The following is a 13210-nucleotide window of genomic DNA, read 5'->3' on the forward strand; positions in this document are numbered from 1 at the left end:
ATGTATGTATGTATGTATATAGCAAAGATTCAAGTGTTGCCTAACTTATTCTTACTTAAAAACATAATTCTTATATTGCTATTATTTATTTCATTTTTGCTAACCATGTTTTTATTATATTTTAACTGATTCTCTATCCACACTTAATAACCCAAGTCCTCTCCTCAAATCATAAAGTTACATTATCCTTTTTCTCTTTTTAGGTCAATAATTGACCGGAGCTTCTCACTTAAAAATAAAAGCAGAAAAATATTTCAAAAGTAAGCTATTGTTAAAAATAATTAAAACGTTTATCTAATTCAAAAGAAAATAATTAATCCTATTTTTTCAGCATAATTTAAATTCTGTAAAAAAATAATTCTTCATTAATTCTTTGTGGATTGCTTGGTTTCTTTAAATTTTTACCTAAAAATAATGGAAGGAAAAGTAAGATTTTTTTTTAAAAAAAGTAATTCCAAATATTAATTTGGCTTTATATTTAAATATTATAATGAACTGATATTTTTATAGAATCAATCAAAAAGCTTTAATTAATTTACTAGTATGTAAAAATAGTAAATATTTTCGAGCTTATTAAACAAAAAATTTGACACTCAATAATTTACTTCACTTATTTAATATTTAGTTTGCCTAAGATTATTTAGTTTTAGATATTAAATCCATCAAATACTTTCACGAAAATACTTTAGATTTATCCTAAAATACAATAATGTAAAAAAAACTATCTATGCAAAGTATTTGTAAATTACTTTACAATTATTATTTCTTCTCAAAAAAAGTATGTCAAAAAAATTGATGGATTGAAATTTAAAAAATTCAATAGTTTATTTTTCAATTTAAAAATAGAAAATTGTGTCAAGAACAGAAAGAGCTAAATAGAACTTACTACTTACTCATTCTTAACTTAATTAACAATAAATATTGAATGAAAAAAATTGATGAAATTTTTATAATTTTCTCTTTTTTATATAAAATATTTTCTTTAATATTTCATAATTTGACGATAATAAAAATGTCTTATTTTTTGTAGATTTGACTATTTTTTAAAACATTTGCTTTAAGTATTTAAGTATTTGTTTTTTGGTTTAAGTCAAATGATTCGCCCTAGATATCATAAATTAAGAGCAAAGTTTACCTCACTTAAAAATAATACATGTAAGCTATAATTGAGATATTCTTAGTATATTTAGTTTGTTCTTAGTTTTTAGATTTATTTTAAAATTTTAGAAAGAATTTTATTAATTTAAATATTTTGCTTGTATTTTTAAGTAAGCTTAGATAAAAGTAAGTAACAAAAATAATTTACATAAAATCTAATAAATTTAAAGAAAAAATAATTCAAGCATTTATTTTCACTTTAATGAAACAAATCAAGTTTTGTAATTTTATTGTTTAAAAACATTTTTTGTAAAAATCATATTTTTATAAAATTTTTTTATTATTAGCTATTAAAAAGCTATATTTTTTTATTTAATAGAAAAAAATAGATTGTAAAGTCATATATTATATTAACTTTTGATTGGATATTTTTATAATTTATAAAATAAATAATAATAAATGGGAAAGACTATCAGTAAAGCTTTTTTTTTTTAGCCTCCTAAATAACCAAGCTACCATTCTAAAAGCGACTTTTGGGTAGATAAATTAATATTTATAAATGAAGACTTTAGCACAATTTAAAGGGATTAAAGTATTCCATGCTTATTTTGTCCTTATTACTACCCAAACACGACCTAGATATCTAACTAAATATTGATATTTTTTCATTCTACAGCTAGCGATTTAGCTCAAGACCACCACTATATATCTGAAATACGTAACCATTTGTAAGTTAGCGTTTTAGGAGTTGAATATCCAGGTTATGGCATTTACAAAGGGAATCCTTCTCCAGAAGGTATAGAGAAAGATGCTCTTATTGTATATAACTTTGTCAATCAATGCTTGTTATATCCTACTTAAGATATAATAGTCATGGGACTATTAATGGGTACTGGCCCTGCTTCTTATTTGTGTTCTTAAGTTAAATTTAGCCTTTTAATATTAATAGTACCTTTTAAATCTTGGAGAAGAGTAGCAAAAGATCATGCATCATTTTTAGGAAATATAGTTCCTAAAGACTACTTTAATAATTTTGAAAACTTAAATAAAGGTATATTCAATTGTAAAACAATTGTTATAGATGACGGTCCAGATGAAGATCAATGTGCTTAATGTAGTCATTTGTATTTTGACAAGATTTACTACAGTGAATAAATGTTTTTACATTTTTACAATAAAATAAACCAACTTAATAAAATAATGAAATTTAGATTTTTTCATAATATGAATCCTTTTTAACATGACATTTATCTTCATTGTATAAATCCTGTTTAAGAGATTATTAAAGAATGGAATATTCAATCTCACAATATTTCTTATGAGCACACTTAGTATAAGCTATAAAAAATTTAAGAAAGGTGTTATTGATTTTGATCAACAACCTATTTTATTCATAAGTTAAATTTCTTGAAAAGAATTAACAATGTCTATAATATTATAAGATAATTAATTATTTATTTATTACATTTTTCTAAAATTATTTTTCATTTTTTAATATTTTCTTCTTAATTTTAATTATGATAAATTAATTGTTTTATTTAATAAAATATATTTAGTAATTTAAATAAAATTTGTAAATTTAAATATTTTAATCATTAAAACATTTAAAATATTAAAAATACTAAAGCTTTTTAGTATAAAATTTTTTATTTTAAATAAATTTATAAAAAATACATACCTACATATACACCTTAATATCTAAATTATTAATTTGTATTTAAGTAAATAACAATTTTGAAAATATTATATTATAAAAAATGTAAGTGAATCTATTTTGAATTACCACGTGTATTGTTCAAGCAAAGTTAAAGTACTTATTAATTTAGAATAATTTATACTTGAATATATAGTAATTTGAATAATTTTCAAGATAAATTAGATTTTAATTTTATTACTAATTATATTTTCTTTTAAAATAATAATCTTATCAAATGATTGATAAAAACATTAAGGGATTATAAGAAATATTATTAATCAATCATAGTTAAGAAATAAAATCTAATTATTTAATATTATTTGTTAATTAATTTAAAATAGAAGTTTATTTGGTGGATAAGATTGGTTTTTCAATTTAGAGAAAATAATAAATTATTAATTAAAAAGATATTTATTTATTGGTAATAAACTTATTCTTTCAATAGTAATTAGAAATATTTTAAAAAAAATGGGTTAAGAATTAGATTATTCAATATAAGCATTCAAAATTTTAGCAAGGATTTTTTTTTTATAGCTGCTTTGTCTTCTTCTTTTCGCTTATGGATTATTTTTTTTCCATAAATAGTTAAGTTTAGTAAGCAAATCAGATCTTTAGTCTTTTGTTAAAAGAGATGAGTGGTTCGAACTTCAGTAGCATGAAACTATAGGATTATTTATTTTAGAAGGAAAAAATTCATTAAATCAAATGAAGTTGCCATCTGATATTCAAAATATTACTCTAAATCTAAAAAGAGAACCGCAATGTTATGAAGGATAAGAAATCATAGCTTTAATGACTGGTAGTTATTCATCGCTCTTAGAATATGTATATTCATAAGATAAGGTAATTGAAATGAAAATTGACCAAGATATGCAATCAAAAATATTCTTATTTATTAATTGATATAGCTGATTGAAGATAGCATATTCCATTAGCTAAATCATACATAAAAGTAAGTTGCTTACATCGGAGAGCAAACCTTTTGGCAAGATTTATTTCCACATATGACTCATTCTGAATATAACAGTGAAAAGGATTTAAAATATATTTTAACTTCAAGTGAAAGCTTCAAAGCAGATTTTATTATTGGTAAATCTTTTAGATTAAGCATCTTTTTTTAAGCAGATTAAAATTAGTTTGTTAAATAGAAGAATCATGTTTACCTTAAAAATATTAAATAGGCTTGATAGAAGATAATTAAGAATTTTATAAGCAGATTTAATAGTCCTTATCAGAGTTAAAAAAGAAAACACTGATCCTTATTTTAGAATGTAAGTATTATTTTTAATTAATTAGAAAGCATTTTTTATAAAATTGTTATTTTCTTTTTTGTCATATTTTTTTAAATTAAATAAAGAGGATGAATGCAGCATATATGGCTCAAGGGAAAGTAGACTTATAGCACTTAGCAATACTTAATTTCAAAATATTGTACAGCTACCTGATTTAGAAAGAGAAGAAATCGATATGACTAGCACCTTGTCAGCAATTTTAGGCATACCCATCCCTTTTTGCAATTTTGGTTAAGTTATTCCGGAATTATACTCAAAAGAAATGGACTTAGAATTAGACGGTGAATAATACAGCACTGAATTAAGAACATGGTATACTGTTTTCTACCATATTCTACTTAATTCACATTAGATGGAGCACTATATAGCATCATTTTAAAAATATTATCCATTATTCTTTAGCAGTGAAAAAGTTGAGGAACTAAAAACAGAAATAGAAAATTTACAAAAAAGCTTTTCTAATATTTTAGATGATATTTAGCCTGGACAGTAAGGAAGCAAAGAAGAGTAGAAAGTTATAAAGTAAATTAAAGATCAAATAAAAGCATTTAGAAAAGCTATGAAATAAATGGAATTAATTATTTAGTAAAGTAATTTCGGTTAGATACACTTGATGGTGTTCGGTTTAGTCTTTTTTATAATTGCATTTTCTTATTTACTCATAACTGAATTCAAAAGTTAGTAAAATCTCCAGTTATTTACTAAATTGATAAAATCAGCTTTTTATTTTAATCATACCTCGCCTGTTTAATACAACTTTAATATGATCTTAACAATCTTCCTATCCCTTACTTTTATCTTTGTAAGAAATGGTAAATGAGTTATTATTACTATATAAATATACCATATAGATTTTTTTTTAATTTTAAATCATTTTTATATTTTTTATTTTTAAATTTTTGATAAAAGAAATTCTTTTTCATTATAGAAAATAAAATTTTTTATGCTTATGTTGATATTAATTAAGGTATTTTTAAAAAAAATTAGAATACATAATCTAAATTATTAAAAAATTATAATTTAATCAATTTTTATAACTTAAAATTAAAAAAATTAGATTATTTAATTTTGACTGCTGACATAATTTTGCACGGAATACTTTTACTAAATCTTGATTAAGATAAGATAAAAAAGTATTTATTTTTGAGCTCAATAAATATAGCAATAAATGCTAAGTGCTTAGGATTGATAAAAATTAATTGGGCTTTGAAATTGGCTGATACTATAGGAGTTCACTACATATTCGATGTTTTATGTTTTTTAGTTATAGTTTTTTTTGCTTTCAAAGTTCTCTCAACAATTTATTTTATAGAGATAGAATTTCTAATAGAAACGAAAAAGAAAAGGATTTTTAAGGCTTTGATATCTATTTCATTAATAAATATAATTCTAAGTGGATTACAATACTTCTTTAATGATATTATATCTCACGATTAGGCTTCATTTTTAATTATGCTCTTTTTTACAATAGTATCTTCTATTTTAGTTAGGCCTTTTGTTTATAAATCTGAGGACTTCAATAAACTGAACTGTGAAGCCAAGTGGATTCTTGTAAGTATAAACGTTCTTCCTTTAGTGTTTTTAGACACTCATAATGAGCATATTTTTATTATTTTAATACTTTATTTGTACTAGCTTTTCAACTTTTTCCACTTAATAAAGAATGCAGGTTATCTTAATTCTTCCATGCAAGTATGCTATTTGATATTCCTAACAATTATAATATTCTAGAAAGGACTGCTGGGTTCAATAGAAATGGGATCTCTTAAAAATGCTATACACATGGATCATCATCATGAACATGAAGAAAGTAATGTAGTTGTTCACAGTGAAAAACACACGAATGAAACATCAGAAGGAAATGTTCTATTTAGCTTTATTACTAACTGCATATAAATAGGAGCAGCTCCAATTATTTTGGGAGGAATTTTTCCTGTGTTTTAGAAAATTGCCAATAAAGCAAAGACCATTCCAAGAGAAAAGTTTATGAATTAAAGTATTCTTAAATTGTTATTTGACTAAGATCTATTCCTTAGCATTGAAAATAACTACTTTACTAGTCTCTAAAATTTAATAACTTATCTGTTACTGCTTTTAATAATACTATCTCTAAGAATTATATTTGTGCTTTCAAATATAATCTTAAATTATAGCTCAAACTTTAATCTCTTTAGATTCTATAAAGAAATCTTCATCTTCGAAATAATAAACTTTATATTCATTTATATTACTATTTTAGGTTGTATTCACTTGTTTGTGTAGCTAAATTAAAATGATCAAAAGTAGTACGAGCTTAAATTACAATCTGATAATGAACCAAGTGAAAAAATAAAAAACAACAAATAAATCTCATTTAGTTAAAATGATGAAACAGAGCTATTTAAAGTGAATAATAGAATGAAAAGAGAAGATTCATTAAACGAATAAAGTGCTACTTAAGATGATGAAATATGAGAATAATTATATTCAAACATTAATATAATTATTTTCTTTTAATTAAATTTTTTTAATTTCATAATATATTTTATATAAATACTACTTCAGCTAAATATTTGTATTTCAAAAAAAAATACTTTTATAAATTTATGCAGCAAAAACTAAAATAAATATTAAAAATTTTAAAATCAGTTAAAATATTTTTTAAAAATTTGGTTCAAATGTTATTTTATAATGAGTTTGTCTCTTTGCTTTTAAAATGATAAAATAATTTTTTAATTTTTTAAATTACTGATATTATTCATCAAGGTTTAAAGCAATGATTTTTACTTTAAAAAGCTTTTGAATCTCATTCATTTTTAATGCTTAAGAAGAAATATTAAATATTAAGTTAAGTTATTTATGACTTTTATGAATTTATTTCACATTAATAATTACTTTATTAGCTTAAAAACATACCATGACTTTTTTGTCTCTAAAAAATATTCTTATTTTTAAGTTTTTAGTTAAAATATAAAATATATTTTTAATTCTTATTTTTCATAATAGCTTTATTATCGATTACTTAACTTTACTTAAAAAAACTATTTTTAAAATAATTAAATTAAAAATTTAAAGTTAAGCTATTAAATGTAAGAAGTGAATTTATTTAATCTAATTTTTAAATTAAATTAAATTCTAAAATTTATGTTATATGATCATTTAGTTGCAATGGTGCTAGCTTATATAAGATAATATAACTAATTTTGTTAAATATTTATTCAATTTATTTAAATATTTCTCATATCATTTTTTATTAAGACAAATGGAACTTTTATAAATTTAAAATACAAAAGTTTTTAAAAGAATTAAATGTATCTAATAATGTAAATTAAGTTTAAATAATATTTTTATCTTCATATTTGTTTTATAATTAGAAATATAAATATTTTATAGCATTATTATGAAGAATTAACTTTCCTATTTTTAGAATTATAAATTTTTAAAATAGAAAGAGTGTTTGAATTATCTCTTTAATTTAAGAGGGAAGATATTTTTGAAATTAAAAATATCGCGGAGGATGAGTGTATATTTATTTTAATTTGATAAGTCGATGAGAGATATAATATGAATATAAAAGTGATGCTATTAGTTTAAAAGAGCTGAATTTAATTTTGATTGCTAAGATAAAAATTAATAAATCTGAGTACTATGTGTACATAAAGTATAAAATCATTCAGTTTAATTTATTGACTAGCTTTTTAACGTATATTTTGAATTGGTTTCTTTCTATTAAATAAGCGGAATATAAAGATATTTCAAATAGATTAAATTTAAATAATAACAAACATATAAAATATATACATGCCTACTTAATTTCTTAAAGCATGCCTTTCATGTTTTTTTGTAAACAGTCAGGGTTATTCAGTCTATTACATTATTTTTACTAGCTGAATTTTTAAAATTTGGCATGGAAATAAAGAAAAGAGGATATTATAATAGACTAATTGTGTGTGTCAACCATTTTGGAAAAACATCAACATGAACAGTGTTATGAAAGAATAAATTTTATGAGAGTTTTCAAATATTTTTTGGTGGGAAGAGATAATTCAAATTAAAACAACATATTTAATACACTTATGAAGTATTTATGCATGTGTAACTTAACTTTGTTTGATTTTGAAGTGTGTTTTTAAATAGCAAAAACAAATTTTTATCTTGAGTTTTTAGAGTTTATAAAAGAAACATTTTGATATAATGAATGGATTAATGTCTAATTTGCTAAATAAAATATAATAATTACCAAATTGCATATTTTTTATTAATAAAAAATGCGCCACCAAGCAATTTAAAACTGTTAAAAAATCTAACTATTAATATTTTTCTAATCTAAATAAAATTTATTTCAATCTAAAAGCTTTTCAAATTGCTACATTTTTTCGTTCAATTTATGACTCTATTTAAGATTTTAGTGTAGCTGTGACATTAAATGTTTTAAAATGTAATCCATCAGAAATTATGTACTGTTAAAAATATCTTTTTTAAATGAAAATATTCAGAAATATCTTATATTTGGTTTACTTCTGTATTATTTCCCTTGCTTAATTTGGAAGTATTCTAATGATAATTAAGAAGCATATAGGTAAGTAAAATTAATTAAAAAAATTTAAATGCGTATATGATACCTTCCTTCCTTCTTTTTTTTTAGTTTACTATCAACTTTTAATAAGCCACAGTATCTTATTTATCTAAAAAAAATGATTCATTTTTTTTCATAAATTTTATTACTCTCACAGCAGTTTGTAAAGAGCTTGTTTATCAAAAATTTATTTAAATTGAGGAGATTAATCTCAATTAACTTCTTTACTGGACATCACTTACTTATGATGAGCCGCATAGGAGAAAAAATCCTTATTTCTATTTATATATTTAAAAATAAATAACAGTCTTTTTGTTATGTAATAACAAATATTTCTATATTAATTCTTTATCATTCTAATATTTTAACTGAATTTAGAAATACTATTTGCTATTAGTGATAGAAAAAACATTCATATGCAAAAAGTTTACTTTTGCTTAATCCGTTTACAGACACGTTTAAAAACTGAATGAGAACATAAAAAGTTGATTTAAATAAGCAAAATACAGTTGATAGCACAAATGAAATTTTGAAATTTTTAATGAAGGCGCTATTTGCGAAAATTAAGAATTATAGCGCTCATTGGAATAATATTTGAAAATCTTTGGTTTAAATATTGAAGAATTTGGATAAAAGATTGAGTTATATTAATTATAAAATTAGAAACATTCATTTCTGCAATACTTTCATAAACAAATAAGAAAAAAAATATAATTAAAGAAAAAGAGTATCAATCAATCAAACGATCTTTCATATAATTAATTGCTGGTTAATAATAAATCATACAAGAAATCTAAACTGCACTAAAATCTGCGAAAACATACATACAAACATAATATAATTAAAATAATAAATTTATTTTTGAACAACTCTCTAATTCAAATATTAACGAATACACTTTTAAACACATTTTAAATTTAAAAAACCTACTATCATGCAACAAATTGAACAAACTAACGAATAACTCTTTGCTCCTTCTAATGTCGACTTATAAAAGGCTGCCAATCCTAAGGTTAACAAGTACTTAGCTACTGGTATGAATCCCCTTCCTCTTTTGAAGTCAAAGAATGATGAAGGCAAGGCTCCTAAGGAGGGTTATGAAGATGAACCCTTACTCAAGGATAACCCTAACCGTTTTGTACTCTTCCCTATCAAGTACAACAAGGTCTGGGAAATGTACAAGAAGGAACTTGCTTCTTTCTGGACTGCTGATGAAATTGATTTATATCAAGACTTGAAAGATTGGGAACGTCTCACTGATAATGAACGTCACTTCATCAAGTACGTTCTCGCTTTCTTTGCTGCCTCTGACGGTATCGTCCTTGAAAATCTCGCTGAATAATTCATGTGTGAAGTCTAAATTCCTGAAGCTCGTGCCTTCTACGGATTCTAAATTGCTATGGAAAACATTCATTCAGAAACTTACTCTCTTTTGATTGACACTTATATTAAGGATGAAGTTGAAAAAGATTATCTTTTCAAGGCTTCTCAAAATGTTCCAGTAATTCACAAAAAGGCTTAATGGGCTCTTAAATGGATTAACAATAACGATAATTTTGCTTCTAGACTTATTGCCTTCGCCGCTATTGAAGGTATCTTCTTCAGTGGTAGTTTCTGTGCTATCTTCTGGCTCAAGAAGCGTTCTTTAATGCCTGGTTTGACTTTCTCTAATGAACTTATCTCTAGAGATGAGGGTCTTCACACTGATTTCGCTTGTTTATTATACTCTATGTTGAATAAGAAGCTCACTAAAGAAGAAATTTATGAAATTATCACCGAAGCTGTTGAAATCGAAAAGGAATTCATTTCTGAAGCTCTTCCTGTAGAATTAATTGGAATGAATAGCAATGTAATTTATAAATTTATTCTTATCTATTTTTAATAATCTTTTAATTTCAGGACATCCTATTTACTAAAATAATAAAACAAGCTATTTTTTGAAGCTTGTTAATCAGTTTATTTTGTATTTACTCTGATATCTTAGATAAAGAATGAAACAAGCTTCTACATATTTGAGCTTGACTTAATTATAATAATATTTAATCCATAAATATTTGACCTACAATAATGCTTAATATTCTGGATAATTAATCCTCCCAATAAAGAATATTCCCAAAATTTTTTAAGCATATCAAACTATAATCAATAGTCTATTTTATATTGATTCTGATATTAGATCATTAATAATTTTTGTTTAAAATATTAGAAAAACTTAGAATTTTCTAAAAAATATTAATTAAAAAAACTAATATTTAATTTTATTTATAATTAATAATAGATGATGAAACAATACTTAGAATTCGTTGCTGACAGACTTTTATTCGCTTTAGGTGTACCCAAATTCTACAACAGTAAAAATCCTTTCGAATGGATGGATATGATTTCTATTTAAGGTAAAACTAACTTCTTCGAAAAGAGAGTTGGTGAATACTAAAAGGCTAACGTTATGTCTTCTAAAGAAGATAAGGTCTTCAGATTAAATGCTGATTTCTGAGATAGATGTGTAATCATTTCAAAATAAAAGCTAAATTGCTTCAATAATTATAAATATTCTCAATTAAAATATTTATTCCTCGCCCAAATAAAAAAAAATGAGCAAGGACAGTTCTTTCAACAAATTAAAAAAAATAAATAACTTGATACTCAAAACAAACATAAAAAAAATCTCCATAAAATAATATAAACAAGCCCTATAATTAAAAATATACTTCTTACTATTAATTTTGTAATTTTATAGTTTATAATTTGTGTATAATATTATTATCCTTACACCATTATAAATCAATCTACTTTTTTAAAATAAAAATAATATTTTATTAAGTTAATGAATTTATAAAAATAATAAAACAAATTTATTTAAAATTATTGTTAACTTTTTTAATTTTAAGTGTAGCTGATTTTTATAGTTTATGTGTACACTGAAGATAGCAACTAAATTTCCTTGTTTCTATAATAAATTTTTAATAATAATTTATACTTTCTTTAATTATTAGTCAAATAAATTAGCTCATTTTTTATCTTTTAAAAAGTAAAAAACAAAAATTATAAGTTTTAAAAGGGATTATTTTTTTGAATTTGCTCAATTATATTAATAAGATTATTATTAAATATTTTGATTACTTTTACTTTCTTCTTTAATTGTAAAATTTATAGTTTTAAATACTCCTTTTAATTAGAATATAATCATTAGTAGCAAAATAATGATTAATTTATCAACATTTTCCTAAAATTAGTCAAGAAAAATATAAAAATTGTTTATTAGTGCTTTTTTATCAATTATGGCCTGGAATCACTATTGAGTTTCAAATATTAAAAAAATGCTTTAAATATTTTAATGGTTTTAGTTTATTTTTTAAAATCAAATTTAAAAAATGTTTAAAAGTATAAATTTATTTAAAAAATAAAAAACTTAAAAAGTTAATACAGGTTTTTTTGAAAAGGATTATAATTTCCATATTTTTTTCTATCATTTTTTTTAAGATTCTTACAATAAATATTTAATCTAATTTAAATATTAAGTTGATAAAATTTGGAAATTTGAAGCTTTAAATTAAATTACTTATTTTAATAGCCTTGTTAAATAGATAAAAAGAAATTTTAAGCTAATTTCAAATTCAAAAAAATTTAAATAAAAAATGTTACTGACTATTTAACATTTAGAATCCAAAAAAAACTAAATTTACTCAATTTTTCAAAATTGTTAAATTAAGATATTCATTAAGTAAAATTAAATAAAATTATTCAATTATTAGATAACTTAATTAACCATATTAAACATTATTTATGACTACCTTAATAGTATGAGCACTCAATTATTGTTGAAACATTTAAAAAAATGTAGCTAAAAAATATTCATAAATTAACTTGATAATATTAGAAATTGTAATTTGACTGAAATTTTTTGTTTAGGCAGTATTCACTTTAGAAAATTTTTTTTATTATTAATTTTAATTTGACTTTAATAAAAGAAAAATATTAACTGTTTAATAAATTTGAATATTCCTATAATAGTTTATTTTTTTATTTTTCTCAAAGTATTTTTTATTTTTTAAAGTAAATTTTATACAATTTAATTTAATATTATTTATTTTAATTAAATTTTTTCATACTTTTCATTTAAGCTTAAATATTTGATTTATCTACTAAATTTAAATTAATAAAATAATTGAATTGAGAGGCAATTTTTATTTATATTCTATTTTGAAATAATATTTTTTACATATCCATCTCATTTAAAAAAATTATAAATTATAATTTTAAATATTAGAATTTAAAAATTCTAATAGATAGTTTTTTATTAAAATATTTCATAAAAGAAAAAGCTATTTAGCTTTTATATGTTATTAAATATTAATAAATTTCTATTTAAAGACACTGTTATTAAATTTTAAAGTAATAGATCTATTTTATCTTTGTAATTTATGTTAAATTAAAATTAATTATTTGCTAATACTATCAAATTAGTGAAATTCATAATTTTTGATTTTAAAGTAAGGGTTAAGAAAACAAAAATGATATATCAATTTTTATCAATTTTTAAAAAAATAGAATTTTAAATAGGATTATTAT

The 13210-nt window shown here is 21.6% G+C and overlaps 3 protein-coding genes across 3 annotated transcripts; all 3 read left to right on the top strand. All coding sequences in view use genetic code 6, as the record gives it.

Moving 5' to 3' along the window:
- Nucleotides 1–1557: 1557 nt before the first annotated feature.
- Nucleotides 1558–2466, top strand: TTHERM_000242359 (hydrolase of the alpha/beta superfamily protein, putative; the record flags this gene model as incomplete). The annotated part of the gene is made up of 1 exon (XM_012800238.1): nt 1558–2466. The coding sequence occupies one exon, from the start codon at nt 1558–1560 to the stop codon at nt 2464–2466; it is 909 nt and encodes a 302-aa protein (XP_012655692.1).
- Nucleotides 2467–3262: 796 nt separating this feature from the next.
- TTHERM_00242360 (transmembrane protein, putative) lies at nt 3263–6540 on the top strand (the record flags this gene model as incomplete). Its single annotated transcript, XM_001024959.2, has 5 exons — nt 3263–3637; nt 3703–3883; nt 3976–4065; nt 4152–4898; nt 5144–6540. 5 exons carry the CDS (start codon nt 3263–3265, stop codon nt 6538–6540), a joined length of 2790 nt encoding a protein of 929 aa, XP_001024959.2.
- A 3035-nt stretch (nt 6541–9575) lies between these two features.
- On the top strand, nt 9576–11135 carry TTHERM_00242370 (ribonucleoside-diphosphate reductase small chain; the record flags this gene model as incomplete). Its single annotated transcript, XM_001024960.3, has 2 exons — nt 9576–10490; nt 10920–11135. The coding sequence occupies 2 exons, from the start codon at nt 9576–9578 to the stop codon at nt 11133–11135; spliced, it is 1131 nt and encodes a 376-aa protein (XP_001024960.1).
- Nucleotides 11136–13210: the final 2075 nt, after the last annotated feature.

The sequence above is a fragment of the Tetrahymena thermophila genome, assembly GCF_000189635.1.
Source record: "Tetrahymena thermophila SB210 genomic scaffold scf_8254373, whole genome shotgun sequence".
NCBI classification, from domain to species: Eukaryota; Ciliophora; class Oligohymenophorea; order Hymenostomatida; family Tetrahymenidae; genus Tetrahymena; species Tetrahymena thermophila.